Source organism: Sorghum bicolor, chromosome 5 (genome assembly GCF_000003195.3).
Source record: "Sorghum bicolor cultivar BTx623 chromosome 5, Sorghum_bicolor_NCBIv3, whole genome shotgun sequence".
Lineage (NCBI taxonomy): Eukaryota > Viridiplantae > Streptophyta > Magnoliopsida > Poales > Poaceae > Sorghum > Sorghum bicolor.
Window position 1 is genome coordinate 19,888,325 of NC_012874.2, and position 24,575 is coordinate 19,912,899.

Sequence of the window (24,575 nt, forward strand, 5' to 3'; positions counted from 1 at the left end):
CTGGTATGCCTGTAGATCCTAGCCCACCATCGGCTCAGGGGAGAACGGTGTCCTTCTCAATTTGAAAGCATTCCAAGGTGGGAGAGATTACAGCCTACCAATAATTTTGCAACCCGTGAGGATGCCTTGAAATCTACAAGGTTTGAAATAGTGCACTCATATGCCATGAGATTCAAATCCATTGAGTTGACATTATAGATTTGAAACCTCCTTTCTATCTCATACGAGAAGCAATTATAGCTTGTGGTTACTTTTATGTGTAAGTAATAATAATCTTTTGCACATTTATTTTTGAACTTATACATGAATGATACATGTGAAAGTTATCGATGTGCTTATGTAAATGTGCTATGTTGGAGGCTTGTCATGTGTGAATGTGATAATATTGTTCATATGATAAACATAACTTATCCTTGTTGTTACCAACCAGCCAATAGTGAAGCTTACCGACCTGTGTTGAAAACTGAAGTAATTACCGAGCATCACTATTGCCTGGCTCTTCCAACAAGTTATGATGCCTACTTGCACTACCAGTTTTATAACCACATTGCTATCACTCCCTCTCATTACTACCAGTATAATTCCAAATACAGCAGTAATACCAACCATTTGTTACGGCCCGTAGTGAAATGTAGAAGTGTTAGGAAACTTACTAATTAATTTGTCAATTTCTAATGTGAGAGCAGGTATAATGATGCCGCAGTACGATTCACCACCAATATATAGTGGATTTGACATAAACTGAGGATGTTGATCCAGCCACTGCAAACGACAATTGTTTTTAGAACAAGTAAGAGCTACATATGTTATTTAAGAGCATTCAAGAGTTCTCCTAAACATAGTTCCCCTAAATTCATAAAGGAAACGAAGTTCCCCTAAATTCTCATAAAGGATGCATGCTAACAAAAAAGTCCTCCATAAATATTTCTTTCCTTCGACACTTATCCTATCTCAATTAATATATAGGGTGGACAAAACGACAACCTAGATTTGAGAAAGAGAGGGGGTGATTTAGGATACCAGTAAATATAGGATGTTGAATAGGGAGACTATGGAGGGTAATTTTGTTACGTAAGTCTTAATTACTGTAGAGGATTAGATAAGGGAACTTTTGGAGATGCTCTAAGAACAATAAATTTGACTTGGTAACCAATCTAACATAATATCCTTGTGTAGTTTTAGTTAGAAATGTTATCCTTAGGAACAATAAGTACTCCCTTCATCCATTTTTAATTATGGTTCTCACATATGAGGAGCCAAATGTAGTCAACTTTCACCAAATATATATAAGGGCACTCACAATGCAGACTCTATCATAGAGTCTAAAGTTATTTATTACCTCGAACAATGTGGACTTATAGTCTAAATAAGACTTGGAGTCTTATTTTTTCTATCTCTTTCTTCAATAAATATGTTGCCACATCAGCAAAACACCATAAATAATATCTAATTAATTATCTTAGACTCTGCGATAGAGTCTTGCATTCTGAGTGTCCTAAGAGATTACTACTTAATCCATTTCAAATTGTAAGTCGTTTGACTTTCTAAATATCAAGTTTGACCACTCGTCTTATTCAAAGTTTTGTACAAAATATCATTTTTTTTTGTTGTGTATTGGTTTATTAATAAAAGTTCTTTAAGAATGACTTAATTTGACTATATTTGCACAAATTTTTTGAATAAGACGAGTGGTCAAACTTGGGATAAAAAAAGTCAAACGACTTACAATTTGGAATGGAGGGAGTAATATTTATGGTGCGTAGTAAGTATTATTAAATTGATCATTAAATATATTTTTATAATATATATTTATTTGGACATACAAATGTTATTAATATAAATCTTGTCTAGCTTAAAGAAGTTTGACTAGCACGAAAAACTAGGTGACACTTAAAAAGGGATGGAGGGAGTACTTCTTAGCCTATTTATCTTGTATTGAACCTTGGAAAACAACTGACATTTGCAGGAGTGATTACAAATCCTATACTTTGAATGAATATTTCATCCAAGTGGACTGGATTTTTTTGTTCTTGTCATTTTGACTTGTAAGCTTAATGACCAGTGGAAAAACTCATAGTCACAGGTTTAATTTAAAGGTATGCTGAAGATGTCGTACCTCAAGGCCACTGGCCTGACCCGAAAAAATGCTTACTAATATCATAATATTATGTTGTAGGTGTCAACGCTATCATCATAAAATGAATGCTATCAACAGATGGGGACTACACCTAAAAGGATTCAATTATGAACTTGCAAAGCTTTGGAGAAATCCAGGATGCATTGTTGCAGTTAAGTTGTAACTTGTATCCCGAATTATCAAATAAGTATGCATCTAATGCTGTTGTCGAGTGAGCTAACATATTAACTTTGCTAGAAGATTACTAAGCATTCCAAAAAAAAGAATACTGTATCTATGATGCTTCCAATGCTTAGGCTGTTCTTAGTGGTTTTCCCAATTAACTATTACTATGTTCTCAAATAAATATAAGGATCTTTGTATTTTTTTTCTGCATGTCACATTTATGTTTTCCAGATGTAATTTCCACGTGAACCTAAAACTAAAGCTATTGGAATTTTCATTAGGATAAATCATGAACACCGCATGGTTGAGGGTTATGTACTTATTGGTCAATGCATGTTTTATTTTATTTATTCTTGTTTATTTCGTGGGTATATTTTATGAAATTGACATTATTGTTGTGTGTGAACCAAAAATTGGCAATAACAAATGGATAAAACAAAATCAAGCATATTGTCGTATTTTTTCCATCTCAGATATTTATGCCTAATATGGAACAATATTACAAGCAGAGCTATTTAGACAACATGTATGATGTCTTGTAGAAGAATGAACAAACCTTTTTAAGGAAGATGACCAGTTGTTTTATTGCAATGGTATCACTGGACTTAAAACCTTCCTCTGTAGAGGCATATGAGAAACCAGCCCCAACGGGAGAATCAACAAATATTATATTGCTCACCTGCAATGGATTTCAGTGATAGAAAACTAAATAGTTTTAGACGCAATAACATAGCATATTTGAAAACAGAGACTAATTATAATTGTTACCTTAGTCCATGTTTCAGGTCTATAGAGCAATCGGGGGACGCCTCCTTCATAACCATTTGCTGTATATTGCACATCGAAAAGCAACGGCCCTACATATAGCAGGTGAGGGTTTAATGTACTATGACATTATGTATAGATATTTTTATAATGTGATTATTAAAATTTTCAACCAGAAAATCCAAACAACTACCAATATTTTCACTTTTATAAAGTGACATTCCTGGATGAGTCCAACTCGTCACTGGTAGGAGCTGGTAGGTAGGGTAGTATGGCTGAAAGTATTCTTCACTGATTTTTATGAGAAAAACACTATTGAATGACTGACAGATTTGACAGATAAGTTGAAGCAAATAGGGACAAAGGGGAACACATAGACTCTACGATTACACAGCACACTATAAAAGGATAAAGACCCCCAAAAGAGTCGGACAATAAAAAAATAGAATATTCTGGCTAGCAATAGAAAGCAACTATATAATAATAAATATAATGATAGCCAATTGGACTGGGTCGACCATCAACATGTCCGGCACCACACCACATCGCCCCAACTTTACAACTCTACCATACTACAGCACTCTACAACTAAATTATATATACGAGCATCACTCACCACATCGCCCCAACTTTACAACTCTACCATACTATGGCACTCTACAACTAAATTGTACGAGCACCACTCACCACCCACCAATTACCATGCTGCATCGGTATCACCTCGATGACAAAGCCATCATGTAGACACACTTATTTTACAACACTACAATACTACACCACACTACAACTAAACTGTAGGACCACAGTAAACCCGAACGACAAAGCCATCATGCCGACACACCATTGTCACCACTTGCGTTGTCATCATCGATGTTATCCCACATCGATCCAATTGCTACCACAGGGCTAGCCATGGTCGCCGCAGTACGCTGCAACCAAAATACCTGTCATGGCCTTGGTTCCACATGTGCCGTCTATTGATACTGTCCAACATCAAACTACCATGTCAACTTGCGTTGCCTATTGACACTATGATCTCTTTCTTTAATCTAGATAATGTTCTCATAAGGTTCTTGTCACACCCGGTCCAATTTAAAATTAGGCCCGTGGTGGACCATGTGCATGTTATGAGATAATTATGGAGGATTTAGTCTCACCTTCGCTGTTTAAGGTGGGTTAGACCAATATATAAGGCTTCTAGAATCCATCTCACCATCCCCAGGTTAACCCTTTGACGAGAAGCGAGGACAAAAGCGTAAGTGGGATGGTGGTAGGTGTGGTTCGCTCAGCATGCAGAGTGGATCTGAGTTGTTTGGACTCTGTGGCGTTACAAATGGTATCAGAGCCGACCTTCAAGGCCATAGGCGTGTGCGGGTCAGCGGCGCGGAGATGGGGTTCATTGTGCGTATAGGCCCTGCGGGGTGCATGGCTTGGCACATGTGCCGACACTGGATGTATGGTCACGTATGCTAAGAGGTAGGGATGAAAATGGTACGGATATTTTCCGACCGTATTCGAGACCGAATTCGTTTAGAGGGGTTTAGACCTGTCCGTATCCGAGTCCGAATATTCAACATCCGATACCGTATCCGTATCCGAATACTTAAATCGTATATTTATGATGTCGACATACAACCATATCTTATCCGACATGATTGATATTATCCGTATTCAAATCCGAATTCGACCAAAAATATGAAAACAAATGTGGTAATGATGATATCCGTCCGTATCCGATCCGTTTTCATCCCTACTAAGAGGGAACGTTTCTAGTCATTGTTTGCCCGGTTGTGGGTGTATTGGGCCGACGAGGACGTTGGGTCCTTTGAGGGGGGGTGTATGTCACACCCGGCCTAATTTGAAATTTGGCCCCTGGTAGCCCATGTGTATGTTACGAGATAATTATGGAGGATTTAGTCCCACCTTGGCTATTTAGGATGGGTTAGACCAACATATAAGGCTTCTAGAGTCCATCCCACCATCCTCGGGTTAACCCTTTTACACGAAGCGAGGACAAAAGCATAATTGGGATGGTGGTAGGTATGGTTCGCTCAGCGTGCAGAGTGAATCTGAGCCGTTTGGACTCTAGGGCATTATAGTTCCTCCAGCCAATTTCATAAATTTTTGATATTGTTTTATTGGACTTTGACTTACTCTTTTGAGTGTCAAAAGATGAAAATAGTAAAACTAGCTCTCCTCGATTTCAAAACCAGCTTATTAGGTCGGTGTTTGCTGAGGGTGCTCAACTTCACTTGTTTTGACATATGTTCGCTTCCACATCTTCCTTGCCTAGGTTTTAAGGGTCTGTAGGTCCACCCAGATTACAAGATTTTAGCTAGCATTGTAAAAAATTTAAAGCTCCCATTCAACACCCTACCCCTCCTCCTGCATGTTCCAGTCTTTCACATGGTTGTACTGTGTGTCTTAATCCATCTTTGGTGTATCAGAAACAACTCTAAAGAAACTAATACAATCCCGTATGCTGAAATAATGCATGTTTTGGTGGAGAACACATGGGAATTTAACCAAATTGTCTAGATTGAGATGATTCTAGGAAATCTAGGAAAATTGACCTGACCAGTTTTCCCAAAATAGTTTGATATCTTCTTTAAATTGAAAAATAGACTTCACCATGGCATTCCTCTTACCGACGCGATCAAAATGCATATATATGATATTCAGTTTGGAGTGCAGAGAGGAAATTTCAGGCTCACGAAGATTCACCCCATGGTTTTCAAAACTGACTAGGTTGGGTTTAATAGCCCAAGCTCAGAGTTCGATTTGTAAGAGTTTGGACTCCCATGGGATAAGTCTGTCCCACACTATATAAATATAAAGGGCCACCACTGATTAAGTGACCTGATCATACCAAAATCAACATATTACCCATTTTTACTCATTGAACTTTTAACATGTTCCAATCTAGATACAATGTTCATCATCTAATCTTGACAACCGAAGATCATAGCTAGGTTTGTTGGCTGACCAAGGATAACTCGTTGACATCCACACTAGTAGAAAGAGGCTCATAGCTGGCGCCCCCTTTTTATACCACAGGCGGTTCCAGTTACGACGCGCCTGTGGTATAAATCGGACGGTGTCAGAGATTTTCGGCTGCCTGTGGAAACATTTATCACAGGCGGTTGATTTAAGCAATCGCCTGTGTTATCTCTGTATAAATACCCCTTCTTCCTCCCTGACCAGAACACAGTATCTCGCACCCACCTTCCATTGGGGGCGATTTTGGAGTTCCAGATTTCTCAAAATACAAGGGGGGAGGTTTTGATCTTCATTTCTAGGAAGGAGGTTGCTAAAAGAGGTTAGTTTATGTCCCTATTGCCTCAATTTGCTCATTCTAGCTCAATTTGAGCCACTTTTTGGATCTAGGGTTTCACCATGAGTGAGAGAGAAGAATTGCTAGCTTTTTGTCTTGATTTGTTGATATGGTTAGATAGGGTTGTTTAATATAGTTGGATAATGTCTCTCAACATGTTTGCTTCTCAATTTAGCTAGTTTTTACAAGATTAAACCAATGGTGTGTTCTTGTATATTTATGTAGAGAGATAATTGTTGATTTTTTTTAATTATATGATAGTTAGGTTTTTTATTGTCACCTTCCACATCATCTATCTATTTATAATGAATGTTGTATTTATATAGTTATGCTATACTTAGGTTTTCTAATTTATGTCTCTCTCTTTATAAATTTTTCAATTTATTTATCAACATGTATTTATGTTTTATGAGTGAGAAAGAAGAATAGCTAGCTTCTTGTCTTTATTTGTTGATATGGTTAGATGGGGTTGCTTAATATGGTTGGATAATGCCTCTCAACATGTTTGCTTCTCAATTTAGCTAGTTTTTACAAGATTAAACTAATGGTGTGTTCTTTGTATATTTATGTAGAGAGATAATTGTGGATTTTTTTTAATTATATGGTAGTTAGGTTTTTTATTATCACCTTCCACATCATCTATCTATTTATAATGAATGATGTATTTATATAGTTATGCTATACTTAGATTATTTTTTAATTATGTAACTTAGGTTTTTTCCTTTAATCTCAAGCTTAACCATAAACCCTAGCTAATAAACCCTAGATAAATCCTTTGTAAACCCTTAGATCATATGAATGGTGTTTTACAGGTAGTGATGGAGAGGTCATTTTGGATGTATAATTTATCAAGACTAGATCCATCATACATAACTGAGGTCCAGAGGTTTATTGATGCTGCTCAAAACCACGCTTCAAGAACAAGAAAGACGCACATACATTGTCCATGCATGGATTGTAGAAATCTTGTTGTATCTGATGACATTCAACAAATCCTTACTCATCTGGTCCGTTGAGGATTTATGAAAGATTACTTGATTTGGACAAAGCATGGAGAGGGTAGCTCTGCGCCTTATACAACTGGAATTGTTGACGGGTTTGAGTTCGTACACGAGACACAACAACCTAATACCGATGGTCTAGCCACTGAACATGTTGTGCCAAATGTTCCTGATCATGGTTTTATTGGAGGAAATGAAGATGGCACCGAAACTAACATGGCTGCAGAAGATGCAGAATTTCTAGAGGCAATGTTGCGTCGTCATGCGGAAGATCCATCAGTGTTCTTCATGAAAGGTATGGAGGCCCTAATGAAGGCAGTAGAAGAGCCTTTGTATGATGAGTCCAAGGGTTGCACCAAAGAGTTTACGACGCTGCGGTCTGTGCTAAAATTGTTGGTGTGCAAAGCTAGATATGGTCTTTCTGATGCTGGCTTTGATGCGTTCTTAAGCATTATCGCAGACATGCTTCCTAAGGATAACAAAGTGTCTGCTAACACATATTATGCAAAGAAGCTAATCAGCCCACTCACAATGGGTGTTGAGAAGATCCACGCTTGTAGAAATCATTGTATCCTATATCGAGGCGATGATTATAGAGACTTGGACAGCTGTCCCAAGTGTGGTGCAAGTAGGTACAAGACAAATAAAGACTACATAGAGGAAGAGTGTGTTGCCTCTGTGCCTAAGCGCAAAAAATGAAAGAAGGCCCAACAAAAGGCCCAGAAGAGTAGTTCAAAACCCACCGGCAAAGAAAAGGAAGAAGTAGACTATTATGCGCAGAAAAAGATTCCTGCTTTGGTGATGTGGTACCTTCCTGTGATCGATCGATTGAGGTGCCTGTTTGCTAACCCAGAGGATGCCCAACTTATGAGCTGGCATGCTTCTGATGAGCACAATGACGATGGGAAGCTTCGGCACCCAGCCGATGGCCAGCAGTGGAAAGATTTCAATGGAAACCACAAGGACTTTGCTAATGAACCAAGGAATGTTAGGTTCACACTGAGTACTGACGGACTGAATCCATTTGCTGAGAGGAGCAGCAAGCACAGCACATGGCCAGTGATCCTCACCATCTACAACCTCCCTCCATGGTTGATGCAGAAGCAAAAGTACCTTTTACTAACCATCCTTATCTCTGGACCTACACAACCTAGAGTTGATATGGATGTTTTCTTGGAGCCCTTAATGCAAGACATGAAGATACTATGGGAAACAGGTGTTCAAATATTCGATGAGTACCGCAAAGAATCATTCACACTGAGAGCAATTATCTTTGTTACGATCAATGACTACCCAGCTCTCTTTACATTATCAGGGCAGTTCAAGGGAAAGTTAGGTTGTGTGGTATGCATAGATGACACCGCTTACGTGTCCCTAACTGCATCTAAGAAGATAGTGTACATGAGGCACAGACACTTCTTATCAAAAGGACACAGGTACCGGCTGAAAAAGATGGATAAGTACTTTGACAATAATAGTGAACTACAGACTACTGCTCCATCAGGTAACAGTAAAGGCCAAAGAGTTTTCAGCATAGTCAGCAAACTCAAATTTGTTTTTGGGAAGAAGACAAAAGATGGAAAACCAAGAAAGAATGTCAAGCCAGCTCCAGGGGCTACATTCAAGAAGAAGTCAATTTTCTTCGAGTATTTGGAATACTGGCTAGAGTTAGACGTCCGCCACGCGATCGATGGTATGCACGTTTAGAAGAATGTGTTTGAAAGCATAATTGGCACCTTGTTGGACATAAAGGGCAAGACAGAGGAAGGATTAAATTCACGCTTGGACATGGTACAGTTAGGCATAAAAAAAGTACTTCACCCTGTTAGGTTAGAAAATGGGAAGTACCACCTCCCGGCAGCAAGCTACAACCTCAACAATGAAGAGAAACATGAGATGTGTGTGTGGTTGAAGGAATTGAAAGTCCCATCTGGATTCTGCTCTAGCATACGGAGTATTGTGTCATTGAAATACCTTACACTCACCAACTACAACTCACATGATTGTCATGTCATATTGACTACTTTTCTCCCTATTGCCATTAGGGCTATAAACCCAGTGTGGATAAAGGTTGCAGTTACACGGTTGTGCTACTTCTTCAACAGGATCTCACAGAAGGTGATTGAACGTGATGAGTTGGCGTCTCTTAAGGAATTCGCAGTGGAGACAGTTTCACAGTTTGAGATGTGTTTCCCCCCAGCATTCTTCGATGTGATGGTTCACCTTGTGGTGCACTTGGTTTCACAAATAGAGGCATTGGGTCCCATGTATTTGCATGAGATGTGGACGTATGAATGCTTCATGTCAATACTAAATGGCTATGTATCAACTCGTGCTCGTCCAGAGGCGTCTATGGTAGAGGGGTACTTAACCGAAGAGGCCATTGAGTCCGGAGGTCCATTCTGCAATAGGGTCCTAAAAGACCAGGTTGCAATAGGTTTGCCTCTGTCACGACATGAGGGTAGGCTGAATGGAAGAGGTAGGATGGGAAAGAAATCATACGTCCCAAAAGATTACAATTCAGTCCTCGAAGCACATCACAGCGTCCTGCATCAGCTCTCGATAATGGAGCCTTTGATCAATCTACACATTGAAGAGCTTCAAAAACATAATCATGGGCACACAGATGAATGGATAATGATGGAACATAAGAATCAGTTCACCTCATGGCTAAGGGAGCAGGACATTTCAGATGGGGAAACACTCGAGGATCGCACCATCAAGGTCTTGACATCTGGGCCATCATGCCAGGTCACGACTTGGCAAACCTATGACATTAGTGGCTTCACGTTCTGTACCAAGTCCAAAGACCAAAAGAGCATGGCACAAAATAGTGGTGTTCGATGCGACGCCTTAGACTCTGAAACCGGTGAGGAAACAACTTACTTTGGCTTCGTTGAGGACATATGGGAACTAGACTATGGTACATTTCAGATCCCTGTATTTCGGTGTCAATGGGTTGAAGAAAAACATGTCATAGTGGACAACTATGAAATTAGAGTTCTAGATCTAAGCAAGGTAGGCTACAAAGATGATCCATGGATAATAGCTAACCGTGCTGCACAGGTCTTCTATGCTGAGCAGGTCCTCTCTCTCCTAATGATAAGAAGAAAATTACGGACCATCCAAAGCACATAGTTTTCCCTGGAAAGCAACAAGCCATCGGAGTTGATGGTGTATATGACTTGGATAAATTTAACCAGTTCAGTGACATGTCTCTCTTTGTAGACGACCATCCAGTAAAGATAAGGAATGTTGAGCGAAGCATTCCACAGAGCTCGTTACCCTAGGTACGTCACGATGGACAAGGAAGAACAGTAGCTGCCTAGATTTTATTTGTCATTTGCCATGTAATCTATTTATGATAAAATGTGTACCTTATGCTATGTGCCCTTTTCTATTTCTACATGTAAGGGTTACTAGTGCCATTGATGTCGTATTGGTCTCAAACTTTTACTAAGGGTTACTAGTGCCATTGATGTTCAATCCACCAAGTTTGGGATTTTTCTGATGTGGTTTGTTACTTTATCCGGTTTAATTGAATTTCCGTGCGACGTCACCCACTAATTAGCGCTTGAACTAAGTCTACCCCTGAAATGACTCCAAATGGTGCCAAACTTCTCCATAGGGTCTTATATACCATAGGAAATAAAACTTCCTTGTGGTTGGTGGAAAAAACTAGTGGGATCTAGGTATAGTCCACCATTTTTCATCTCATTTAGCACAAAGAAAAATGTAATAATAGCTTGCATGACCAGAAAATCCTAAGATCTTGTGTGGGGTTATCATTTGAGTGTAGAAGCTTGCCAAAAAAATTTCAAGACATTTGGAGATAGGCATAACATACATGCTTCACAAACATATAAGAGTCATTCCACCGAACTATGCTCAAACATATGGGTTCCTCACATTTATGTCAAAGATAAATTGCACAAAGGAATATATTTTTCATAGCATTTACACACTACAATAAAGCTAACAAAATTGGATTTACATTTTTCTGGTATTCCTAGAATTATTTATGTATTAAACAAGATATGAGGCACATATTCAATTTAAATCATTTTAAATAAAGCTGCATACAAAAGTACCTCAAACATGAAATTTCATATTTTTAACATGTGTCTCTGGTCAAGAGGAACACAACAAAAAAATTTCACTAATTTAGGACAAATATTTTTGAAGATATGATTTTTTAAATCATTTAAATAATTTCTAAAAATATATATAAGCAAAACTTTAAATAAACTGAAAATCCATTTGTACACGCGGTTGGCTTAGCCAACTGCCAGTACCAATGCATTAGTACTGGCGGTTCGCTAAGCAAACCGCCTGTACAAATGCATTAGTACACGCGGTTGGCTTAGTCAACCGCCTGTACAAATGCATTGTACGTGGCGGTGAGGAAACCCACCGGCCTGTACTAATGCATGTTCAGATGACTTTAGGTATTGCCTACCTCAATATTTAGGAATTATGAAAATGAGTAAAAAAATCATATCTTCCAAAATATTTGACACACATGAGTGAAATATTCCACCGCCATCGCCGCCGTTGTTGCCGACCTCGACGCCGTCGTGCGGTGACCGTCTCCTCCGCCCTCAACGCCGACGCCGCCCCGCGGTGAGAGCCTCTCCTGCTCGCTCTCTCTCTCTCTCTCTCTCTCTCTCCTTGCGCATCCTCGACGTGGCGGCGGTGGTGGTGGGGGCGCGATGGTGGCGCTGCCCGGACGGGGAAGGGGGGCGGCCGCGGTGGTGGTGGTGGAAGGGGAAGGGATGGCCGCGGTGGCGATGGTGGAAGAGGATGGGGCTGGTGTGGGGTGTGCGGTGGTGGAAAGGGCGGTGCGGTGACGGCGGCGGCTGGAGGTAGGGAATGACCCCGACAGGTGGGGCCCACCTGCCAGAGAGAGGGAGAGAAGGGAGAGGGAGTGACGGCCTGCTGGGCCTGTTGGGCTGGGATTTAATCTGTTTATGTAAATTTATCATACACTACTACATTAGTGTATGTAAATTTAATCTGTTTATATATGTAGTAGTGTATACGTAAATCATTTAATATATTAGTGTATGATATATTATGTATATATTAGTGTATGTAAATTTAATCTGTTTATATATGTAGTAGTATATATGTAAATCATTTAATATATTAGTGTATGATATATTATGTATATATTAGTGTATGATATATTAGTGTATGTAAATTTAATCTGTTTATATATGTAGTAGTGTATACGTAAATCATTTAATATATTATTGTATGATATATTATGTATATATTAGTGTATGATATATTAGTGTATGTAAATTTAATCTATTTATATATGTAGTAGTGTATATGTAAATCATTTAATATATTAGTGTATGATATATTATGTATATATTAGTGTATATATTAGTGTATGTAAATCATTTAATTTTATGCATAAATTACATAGATTTCTGCGATGAGTTCTCCGCACAAGGACGAAGCACTGCAGTCCCATCCCACGGAGCAAGTAGAAGGGTCAAGTGACCCTATGAAACAAGCTCGTGAGGTCACGAAACAAGTAGAAACGGGCGAAGCATCAGGTTCGTCCTATGAACAAGAAGCTAGCGACGACATGGAGCCTCCAGAAGTGAGGAAGACTCGTCGTGAATTGGCACGTGACCCCGATTACAATCCAGAAGCTGATGAGGTAAATTAGAGACATTCACGATTTCATGTAATTAAATGATTTCTATTCATAGTTCCTACATATAAACACGCCCATGATTCACATGTCTATACTCAGGAGGCAATGTCTCAGTTTAGAGAGATGATGTCTCAGGAGGAAGTGGCACACGAAGACGCACTGGAACCGACGACAGCAACGACGAGCCCTGAGAGGCCATGTCAGTCTAGAAAAAGGAAGCGACAAGGTTTGAAACGAGGTGAGAGAGGGTTGAACCAATTTCTAGATGACACATATGCCATCATAGATGTGAGTCCTACCGAACAGCCCCTAGCTCCAGAGGAGGCCCTACCCAAATATAGGAACGCAATTGGTTTCTGTGTGAGGGACTTTCTTGATATCACAGTTAAGAACTGGGCCGGTGTGTCGAATAATCACAAGATCAAAATTTGGGATAAGATTAAGACCAGGTTCCAGTTTCCTAGGAATGTGCCAGAAGATTTAGTGAAGGCATATACAATGAAGCAATGTGCGGTTAGTTTCCGAAATTGGAGGTCGGAGATGAATGTCAAGTATGCAAAGACAGGGATGGATCCGACATCCAAATACAATATTACTAAAGGGCAGTGGGTTGTTTTTCTAGAGCAGAGGAATGACCCTAACTTCTTAGCTCGGAGCGAAGCCAACTCCCAGCTCGCAAAGAGGAACAAGTACCACCACCATCTAGGCACAGGTGGTTACCGGCACCAAGTTCCTAAATGGAGGCAAGAAGAGGCTGCGAAGAAGGCAGTAGAGTTGCCAGTGTTGTCCGAGCAAGTCGGTGAAAGGTCCATGAATTGGATCCGTGCTCGGAAACCAAAGGAAACCAAGACGGGTGTGTCCTTTGAAGACCCAATGCTTGATGAAGCAATGAAGAGCATCTTTGCTGTGGCAGGCATGCAGCAGGAAGGCAAGTTTACGCCACGAAGGGAGAGGGACATCCTTAGTGTTGGCCTCGGTAACCCCGAGCATCCTGGCCGTGTTCGAGGCATCTCTTCCAAAGAAGGATGGAAGGATGGATTCGGCCCTCAATGGGCAAATGAGTATAAGAAATGTGATCGGTACAAGGATCAAATGGCAAATTATTTTCAGGAAGAGGCTAAGAAAGACTTCCAAGAGATGATGGAGAAGTTGCTAGAAAATCCTCCTCCTGAGTTGATGCAGAAACTAGCGAGTGCCATGTCAAATGCAGCTACCCAAATGAGCACTCAAGCTCCCCAAATGCAGCTAGTCCCAGTGGTGTCGCAACCGTTGGTGGCATCAAGTGAAACAATCATTCCAAGTAGTGTCGCATCTACGGCAAATAAGGATCACCATCTAGTTGACGACATTGTTAGTTCTACACCTTGCTCCCTTGTCATAAGATATGGGATTAACAATCATCGTACAAGGGAAGTAGCCACGGGCAAAGCGATCCCAGGAGGACCTAAATACCATGGTGCTGACATCCCTAAAGACTACTGCAGAGTAGAGGTATCAATCGTGGTCCAAGGATATGAGGACGAGATTCTAGACATCCCTGGTCCCGAGGACATTGTGAAACTAGGACATGTGATAAACAATTTCATCCTATGGCCTCGGAGGGACGTGCAACTAAGGGAGCCACCACCACCCTCTCAAGAGATGCCACTAACCCAAGAGTCGTCAGCTCATGTCGATCCTCTTCCTAACCTACCGCCTTCACCTCCCCAGTCTCTTCCTGACCCACCAGAATCACCTCTCCATGTTTTCCCTCCATCAACCATCTTCTCTCCATGATCTTTCTACCCCACAGTCAACACAATCTCCACCACCATTCAATTCCACCCCTTCTCCACAACTCAAAGATCCAGAACCAATAAGTGAGCCACCAAAGGTGCCAAAGAAGAAAGTATTTCCGATACCTAAGTTGATTTCACCATTCAAGCCAAAGAAAAAATCAGCTAGGCAAGTGAAATTTTTTGTCAGGCATTGCTTCGAAACGCACAATACAAGAGCATGAGATTTCTGAGCTAGCAAAGTCAGAGGTGTCGGTGCCTAAGGTCATAACTCCTGTCAATTTCAAGGTGCCAACTGCAGAAGACTACAAGACTATCCCCAAAAAGTACGTGCGGGGAAAGCCTCTACTCAGTCAGAACAAACTTATGAAGAAACCAAGTGGTATAAAAAGGTTTCATGACTGGTACATGAGAGCCTCTTCTGCTGGCATCGACACCATAAGCATGTGCAGACCACAAATAGCATTTCTCAGCCAGAGTACTGACAAATGCATGCTTACATTTGATGACATGTGGGCACTGATGAACCACGAGATGCTAGATGTACAGATCGTAACGGCATTTGCATTGTAAGTGTTACATAGTTACACACATTGTAGTTGCATCAATTTTCAATATCTGACATGCTTCTGTCTTGCAGAATGTTATATGATCAACAAGATATGTATTTTGGTTCGGACCTAAATTATTGTGCCGAAGAAAGGAATGTCTATCTCTGCCCAATAGATATAGCCAAAGATCGGCACACATTCCGGATCGGGAATGACAGCACAAAGGTACAGGGTTTGGAAGGTGCAGAACGGGATGAGAAACTCTGAAAGTTGAAACTTGATTTTGAAGCCAAATACGCCTTCTACATTGGACATTCACTAATAAAGTTTCAAGACAGGAAAGTGGTGGTGGCCCCGTACCACTTTGGGTAAGTGTCAGTTTACAAATATCTATCTAAATTATTCCAATGCATAAATGCATCATAGATTTAATTCGAGCAGGAGGCACTGGATATGCTTCATCATTTATCCCAAGGAGGGATGGGTGTTGGTACTAGACTCCGCAGATTACGCGAAAGAAAGCTATGCTCCATTCATCAAACTGCTAGAGCTGTAAGTCAAGCTATGCATGCATACTTAAGCATAGTGAGAAATTGACAATAACATGGTGATTCTATTTGAGATCATAGGGCATACAGGTTCTATAAGATAAATCATGGAAAGTGCGAGTCCAAGAGACCAGGGCAACCATTGGAGGTTATACATAACTGGCCGGTACGTATAAAAATTTACTATTATGAATACAAATCATACACATACGACCACAGTTGCAACTATAATTAAATAACCACTCTCCTGTTATACAGTGCATGAAGCAACCACCGTTATCTGTCCTCTGTGGCTACTACGTGTGCGAGAACATGAGAGAAATCGGACGATATGCAAGGAACCCTGACAAGGTAATATAAGTAATAGTCTATTAAAGTTGGAAGTCATAAAATATATAATGTTTATAAACTTCCTTTGCAGGTATATAAGCAAGGGACGGCGGAGCGCATGAACGAACGTGCTTTAGACAACATAGTTGAGGACATCTGCTCGTTCATCATGAAGCATGTCATTCCACGTGAAGGCAAATATCATGATGATGAAAGCCAATTATCCAGGCCAAAGTTCCGAGTGCTAACAGAGATCACTAAAGAGGGTTATTAGAGGACAGAAACAAACTTTGATGTATATATATATGATGTGTGATGATGGATATACTCTTGTAATTAACTTTATGTCTTTGAGCACCAAACTTTGATGTATACAAATGTATGTATGAGATGAAGTATTTAAATTACATGTTGCTATGTTAGAAGACCAACCAATATCAATATATTTAAATAATAACAATAAAATAATAAATAAATAAATAGATAAATTAAAAAATAAATAAATAATACATATTTTAATAGGTTTACACAGGCGGCTCTCTTAGGAAACCGCCTGTGTAAATGCTGGCGGCTCTCAAGTGACCGCCTATGGAAATGGACGATTTGTACTGGCCTCCAGCGCAGGCGGATCCGGAAAACACCTGTAGAAATATGTTACCAACCGCCTGTATAGTGTGCCAATGTACTAGTGCCAAGCCCTGATGGAGTACCTCCTTAGAGCATCTCCAACCATTATGCATTTGAAGTTATGCATTTTAGGCAAATTGCAAACCCCCATATGAAAATAGCAAGGCTAAAATCGGGTGATCTCCAACCGGTTATGCAAAATGCCAAGTCCATCATCTTTTTTTTCCCGAAAATTTTGTTTCGCGGCACTCCTTCCCGCGCGGCCAATCGATCCCGCGCCAAACAGCCCGTCGTCGTCTCCCGTTCACCAATTCACGCGCCAAACAGCCGCGCAGTACCGATCGTGAGCTGCGCAGTTCGTCGTTCCCGTTCGCAGTACCGATCTCCCGTTCCGTTAGTTCCCGTTCACCGTACCAATTCGTCGTCTGTTGGCCATCAGTTCGTCGTCGTACAGGTACTGCGATCGGCGTCTGTTGGCCATCAGTACCAATCCCATGATCCAATCCCCAAGCCGCCAAAAGCAGCCCAACCCCCAAGCCGTCAACAGCAAAACCCTAGATATCGCATTGATGAAGAATGCGTACCTGGCCGGCGTTGATGAGGAAGGCGTTGTAGATTCGTCCTATCGCGCGCTGCGTCGTCCTATTGTGCGCTGCTTCGTCCAAACGCGCGCGCGAAGCTGGCGAAGGAAGACGTGCGATGCTTCTCTCCTATCGCGCGAAGTGGTGGCGGCGCGAAGGGAAACCGCGCGAAGGGAAGAAAAAAGCCCGCGAGGTGGAACCGAGAATCCCGTGATCTCTATTTGCATAGCCGGACTCCTTTGGCATATATGCTAAGTTTCCCCCTCCAAATGCATAGCTATGTAAAATGCAAAGTCCAAATGCATAACGATTGGAGGGTTTTTTTTGGAGTTTTATGCATTTTGGTAAATGCCAAGTCCATTTGCATAATGGTTGGAGTTGCTCTTAGCAGGAGCATCGACGGTTTCTTTGCTAATTTACTTAGAAACTAGTTGTTCTCAGGTATGTTTTGCTGGTTTGCGTGTAAACCTAGGTGTTTTTGTTGAAAACCTATTAAAACAGTCCTGGCTAGTTTATAAAACCATCTTGGTCGGTTTTGGAAGTTTCATGCTGAATTGATTTGTTTGCGATCCATGCCCTCAAACACTTACATGTGGGATCAATCTCTATATCAAACATGTGTGTTCCCAAACACACACGACTATTTGGTGACATTACAAAGCCTTCCCAAATCCCAATCTTGGACATATCCGAGAAATTTGGGCCCTTGTGCGAAATACAAAATTAGGAAAAAAAATATAAATAACCAAAGTTTATTTGAATTTCACATTATAGCATTTGTTTTCTTTTGCAATATTAAGGACTACAATAGGCATTCAAGCTAAAGGAGTAGCTAGCGGGCGAATCTTACATAAATCTTCTTAACTTATACTAAAAAGCATCATTCTTCTTATATTCTTCGAAACAAAACCTTCATTGTATCTTCATATTTAATTTTCTCTAAAACAACATTAGAAGTAAAAATAGACCTCTTTGTTTACAAAGCACACACACACAATAAAACTCAATATTAAAATACTAGCTAGGTTTAGTGCAAGTGCAAAACAATTTGCTTATTTACTGAGGCCTTGTTTAGTTCAAAAAAAATTTGCAAATTTTTTTAGATTCTCCGTCACATCGAATCTTGTAGCACATGCATGGAGCATTAAATATAGATAAAAGAAATAACTAATTGCACAGTTTACCTGTAATTTGCGAGACGAATCTTTTGAGCCTAGTTAGTCTATGATTGGACAATATTTATCAAATACAAACGAAAGTGCTATAGTGTTAAAATCCAAAAAAATTTACATCTAAACACACCCTCAGACATATTACAGTCTAAACGCTTCTTTCGGGGAGTCACACACTTAACCACCTTGTTTTCTTCCACATGCATTAATTTTGCATAGATCGATGCGGAGTAGTACAACTCTCTCCATACATGATGGAGAATCTGTAAACTTTTGGATTTTTGAGTGCATCTAAACATGCCTTAACTCTTACATTTTTCAAAAACCAAATACGACCACTTAAAAAAATGGTGAGTAGTTATGGATGGCCAAATAGCCCGGCTGGCCTAGCATAGCCCAAGCCCGACCAAGGCATGTTCCAATAAAGGTCAAGCTGGCATGGCACAATGACTCCTCAGGTTATGCCATACCTACCCGTAGGTGTCATCTACGGCCTAGGCATTGCCCTATAAAATTCGGGCTGTGTAAGGCTGATCCATCAACTAGCATGTACTATAGGAAAATTGGGTTTTGCCAACTGCTAAAATCCTTTGCCACCTGCCAAAGAAAGGGCAGTCGGCAAACATTCTCTTTGCCGACTGCCCAACTATCCTGGCAGGTGGCAAAGAAAGGCAGTCGGCAAAGACATCCTTTGCCGACTGCCTGGCAGGTGGCAAAGAAAGGCTGATGGCAAAGGTGGCTGCCTGGCAGGTGGCAAAGAAAAGCTGGTGGCAAAGGTGGCTGGCAGCTAACGGCATCCATCTCCGTTCCCTTTGCCACCTGCCAAGCCGTTAGGGCAGTCGGCAAAGATAAAAATTTTTATTTTTAAAATTTGAATTTAGGTTTTAGACATTCGATGTCGTCACTTGCTCCAAACTTCCTCCAACTTTTTTCATAGCCTCCACATGCAATAAGAGTGAACCTTATAAACTTTCTTGATTTTGTGACCCTTTTTGCTATATTTTGTAAATTAATTTCTTTTAATTGTATTTTCCACCGCATAATCCTACTTTGAACTGCAGGTGCATCAAATAATGAAACTTAGTCATTCGAAAAATGATATTCATGTTGGAGAGTCTATTTTAAGGTCGTTTCCAGAAATTCACCCAAAATTTTGACGTCTTTATCCACGGAACATGACCATCCAGGTGTGGCAAAGGTGATTTTTAATTATATAAAATTCAAACGAAGTCGGAAAATTACGAAACTTGACGAGGTGTCATGTTATCACATGTGAGCCTATGTTAAAAGTTTGAGAAAGTTTTAAGCAAGTTGCGATGTCGAATGTCCAAAACCCAAACACCTCTATATGTGATCACATGTGAACACATGCGACGATGTGTGGGTTTTATACATCTGACATCGCAACTTTCTCCAAACCTTTTAAAATTTTTATCATAGGCTCCACATGTGATAACATGACACCTCAACAAGTTTCATAATTTTCTGATTTCGTTTGAGTTTTATATAATTAAAAATCACTTCTACTACACTTGGATGATCATGTTCCGTGGACAAGGACTTCAAAATTTTGGGTCAATTTTTGGATATATTCTAAAAATACATTATTCAACATGAATATCATTTTTTGAATGGCTAATTTTTACTATTTCATGCACCTATAGTTCAAAGTAGAATTATGAGGTGGAAAAATCAATTTAAAGAAATTAATTAATGAAATATAGCAAAAAAAGTCAAAAAATCACAAAAATTTTTGAGGTTTAATGTTATCACATGTGGAACCTATGTTAAAAATTTGAGAAAGTTTGGAGCAAGTTGCAGTATCCCAAACATTTCCAATATGATCACATGCAGAAGTGTTTGGTTTTTGTATATCTGATATCACAACTTGCTTCAAAATTTTTCAAATTTTTTATCATAGGCTCCTCATGTGATAATATGACACCTCATCAAGTTTTGTAATTTTCCAATTTCGTTTGAGCTTTATATAATTAAAAATCACTTCTACCATACTTGGATGATCATGTTTCATGGACAAGGACTTCAAAATTTTGGATCACTTTTTGGATATGGTCTAAAAATATATTATTCAACGTGAATATCATTTTTCGAATCGCTAAGTTTTACTATTTCATGCACCTATAGTTCAAAGTAGAATTATGAAGCAGAAAAAACAATTTAAAGTAATTAATTAATGAAATATAGCAAAAAAAGTCAATAAATCACAAAATTTTTTGAGGTGTCATTTTATCACATCTGGAGTCTATAAAAAAATTTGAAAAAGTTTGGAGCAAGTTGCAGTATCAGATGAACAAAAACCAAATATTTCCAATAAGATCACATGTCATCACATGCGGAAATGTTTGGGTTTTGTACATTTGACGTCACAATTTGTTCTAAATTTTTTCAAATTTTTATCATAGGCTCCTTATGTGATAACATGACACCTCAACAAGTTTCGTAATTTTCTGATTTCGTTTGAGTTTTATATAATTAAAAATCACTTTTATCACACTTCGATGATCATGTTCCGTGGACAAGGACTTTAAAATTTTGGGTCAGTTTTTGGATATGGTCTAAAAATACATTATTCAACATGAATATCATTTTTCAAATGGCTAAGTTTTACTATTTCATGCACCTATAGTTCAAAGTAGAATTATGAAGCTGAAAAATCAATTTAAAGAAATTAATTAATGAAATATAGCAAAAAAAAGTCAAAAAATCACAAAACTTTTTGAGGTTTAATGTTATCACATGTGGAACCTATGTTAAAAATTTCAAAAAATTAAGAGGAATTTGTGGCTGCAAAAAAAAGAGGGGAAAAACATAAAAAATCTTTGCCGACTGCTTTGGTCTAGGGCAGTCGGCAAAGAGGTTATATTAAAATATTTTCTAGTGCCTTTGCCGACTGCCTTTACCTGGAAGCAGTCGGCAAAGGCCTTTACCCTAAAAAAAATTGGGCCGGCCCATTCCTCCTCATTTCTACTTCACTGCGCCTCCCTCCTACCCGCAGCGCCTCCCTCTCCTGCCCCAGCGCCGCCGCCGGCCATACCCTGCCCTGAGCGCCGCCCTCTCCCCTGCCGGCCGCGCCGCCGCCCAGCTCCCCTGCGCCGCGCCCCGCCCCTCTCCCCTGCGCCACGCTCCTCTCCCCCGCGCCCCGCCCCTCTCCCGTGCGCCACGCTTCTCTCCCCCGTGCAGCAAAAGCCCCGCACCCAACCCCCAGCCCGGCGAGCGATGGAGGGGTCCGCGGCCGACGCGGAGCAGGAGCAGAAGCGGGCGGCGGCGGCCAACGCGCTGCATCAAAAAAAGAAAAAAAAAGAAATCACCCAACACGCTCTTTCCCTTTTCTTTTCCTTCCATCTCCCTCTCAGACCTAGCGATTGCTGCAGAGGGAGAGGCGGCGGCTGCCGCGGCTTAGGCCACGCACCACGCGGAGGAGCGGGTGGGGCCAACAGATCGTGGATCCTCCTTGTGGCGTAGGTACGCCTGGTAATGAGCTATGACGATCCCTGTTGGGAATCCGGCACCATCGGAGGCGCAACACCGTGTTCTTAAAGAACCTTTGCTATGGAGATCCGCAAGAACCAACTTCACCCGCCCGAGGTTCCCTCCCATCCCGTTCTCTTGTTTTCTCTCGATTTGATCTATAGGTCTGATACGAAACTTGTACTTTGATTTATGGGGCAGTGGAATCTGTCAACGAGGGCAACGGAATCAGAGTGGCCGACCTGATGTGCATCATACCACAAGGATCCCAACAAGTGCTGTTTATTGTTTTGCTGAGCGTAAAGGAGTAAAATCTGATAATGTTTCCGAAGGGAATTGTTTTTGGCACTGCTGCTTCTGCATATCAGATTGGTTCTTTGATTTTTCCACACCTTCATCTAGAGGTGTGGCCTTATATGACTTCTTATTTAAGGGGGTTTCATTTATTGTTTCTTAGGTTCAGTCTTCAGTGATAAATCAGACATGAATTCACTCTGATAGAACATGATCAATTTTTGTTCGAAAAGAAAAATCTTTTGTCCTCAACATGCAAGGCTGCAAGGAATCACTAGAATCCGTTGTCATTCTTGGTCACATTCGTTGATGCCCTTGCTGCTTTTCTGCATTTACATTTCCCTTCAAATGCAGTGATAAAATTAAGGCAAAAGAGGAATGTCTGTTGCCACATTAGAAGCTTGTTTGTTGTCTTTTCTGCATTTGACATGGTGTGATTTTAATATAGTATGTCAATGGATAGAATTAATCTGCATGATTTGCACTAATGGTTTTCATGTCTAATTGCTTTAGAAGTAGTCTTCCTACTTTCTGTACTCTACTAAGTATATTTAATATCACCTCACAGAAGCGTTCAAATTCCACTTTAATGGCAAGTAGAAAGTTCAATTCTCGAGTCCTGATATGTGCATTAAAATTTGTTCCTTAACATAAGCAGGGTCCTCTTGGTGCACCAACTCTCCAGTTGCTGACAAAATTGGATTTGAGCAAAATGTAATTCAGTGACTTCTATTACTTTTATTGTTTATCTCTATTATTTTAGAATCCCACACCTCATGATTCTTATTCTTTCAAGTACATTAAACCCTCATCAACCAATGTTTATCATACCGTTGTAGGCAGGAGTACTGTATTTTCGTTTTCTTTTATCTGTGAAATTTCAGTGAAAGGCAGTAGATGAGTAATAGAATTACGAATATCCAGTGCTAGGTGGCTGTCTTGGTTGCATTGTCAAATCTGCAACTCGAGCTAAGGGAGATATGGGGCTGCAGCGACAAAGGCAAGGCTGTTGCCTGTGCTTTGTCCAATGTTACTCCTTTTAGTAAATGTTTAGCTAGTACTCTCAGTTTTGTGGTTGTGCAAAGAGTTTGTTATGTTGATGCCAAATATTTGGAGAAGATTTGGGTAGATGGGTGCCAAAAGTCTACGCGCCTTGTGTACTTTGTTGTTATGTTGATGCGACACTAGGATATATTTGTATTTAGTGGATTCATGTTGGACTACTAATAATATATATAATCGTGTGTATTAGGTCATGTTGGAGTGTTGTACACATGTTCTTATTCAAGTATATTAAATATATTTTAAATTGTATAGAAAAAGCTATTTTACCTGCCAATAAAGACAGTCGGCAAAGAGCCCTTTGCTACCTGCCAAAAAGGCAGGTGGCAAAGGGCTCAGTCGGCAAAGAGCCCTTTGCCACCTGCCAAAAAAGGCAGTGGGCAAAGAGCCCTTTGCCACCTGCCAAAAAAGGCAGTCGGCAAAGAGCTCTGTCATCTCACGACGGCGTTCGTTTCCTTTGCCGACTGCTTTTCTCTTGGAAGGTGGCAAAGGTTTCTTTGCCGACGAATTCTTTGCCACGTGTTCTTTGCCGACTGCCACGTGTAAAGCAGTCGGCAAAGCTTTTGCCACCTGTTTTATGGCCTTTGCCGACTGCTTTTGGCAGTCGGCAAAGAACAGAATTCCAGTAGTGATAGCCATTGTGCCTAGAAGGCCCAAGCACTGTTATGCTGCCGCACACTAGCCTCCACAAGCGCATGCCTCCCGGCCGTTGCTCGATGGCAACTGCACTAGCCTTACCCAACCGTCCTCACGGCCTTGCCTATGCGCCCGCCATAGTTTGTAGGAGTGGGATCCTTGAGAAAAGGAAAGTGGCGGTTGCACGAGAATATATAGGAGACTAGGAGAAGATAAGATAGCTAGGGTTTGATTTTCTTTTAGAAATTATATATACGGCGTGCTGCGTAGAGGCATGGCCCAAGCACGGCCTTATGGTGTTAGCACAGGCCCAATGGTAATCGTTTCGTGGCGTGCCTAAGTTGAGCCAAAACATCGAGTCATGGGCCATGCTAATGGCTATAGGCCTTGTGGTCATCTATACTTATGGTTAATCCCGCCGTTTTTTATTTGAC

At 40.5% G+C, this 24,575-nt stretch overlaps 1 protein-coding gene and 1 long non-coding RNA gene across 3 annotated transcripts in view; one reads left to right on the forward strand and one right to left on the reverse strand.

Annotated features, from left to right (window-relative positions):
• LOC8071809 (serine carboxypeptidase-like 18) overlaps window positions 1-24,575 on the reverse strand; it is a 35,865-nt gene that overhangs the window by 9,800 nt on the left and 1,490 nt on the right. Inside the window, exons 3-5 of the mRNA XM_021461999.1 lie at window positions 3,071-3,159; window positions 2,859-2,981; window positions 654-762 (exon numbers count right to left, since the gene is read on the reverse strand). Coding sequence (XP_021317674.1) covers window positions 654-762; window positions 2,859-2,981; window positions 3,071-3,159 — 321 coding nt within the window. The remainder of the gene's footprint in view (window positions 1-653; window positions 763-2,858; window positions 2,982-3,070; window positions 3,160-24,575) is intronic.
• LOC110435768 lies at window positions 21,627-23,699 on the forward strand. 2 transcript variants are annotated; one of them, XR_002453626.1, is made up of 3 exons: window positions 21,627-22,266; window positions 22,351-23,157; window positions 23,368-23,699. It is a non-coding gene; the product is annotated as an uncharacterized LOC110435768 (long non-coding RNA). The 2 variants fall into 2 exon arrangements; XR_002453625.1 differs by having other exon boundaries at window positions 21,642-22,266; window positions 22,351-23,699.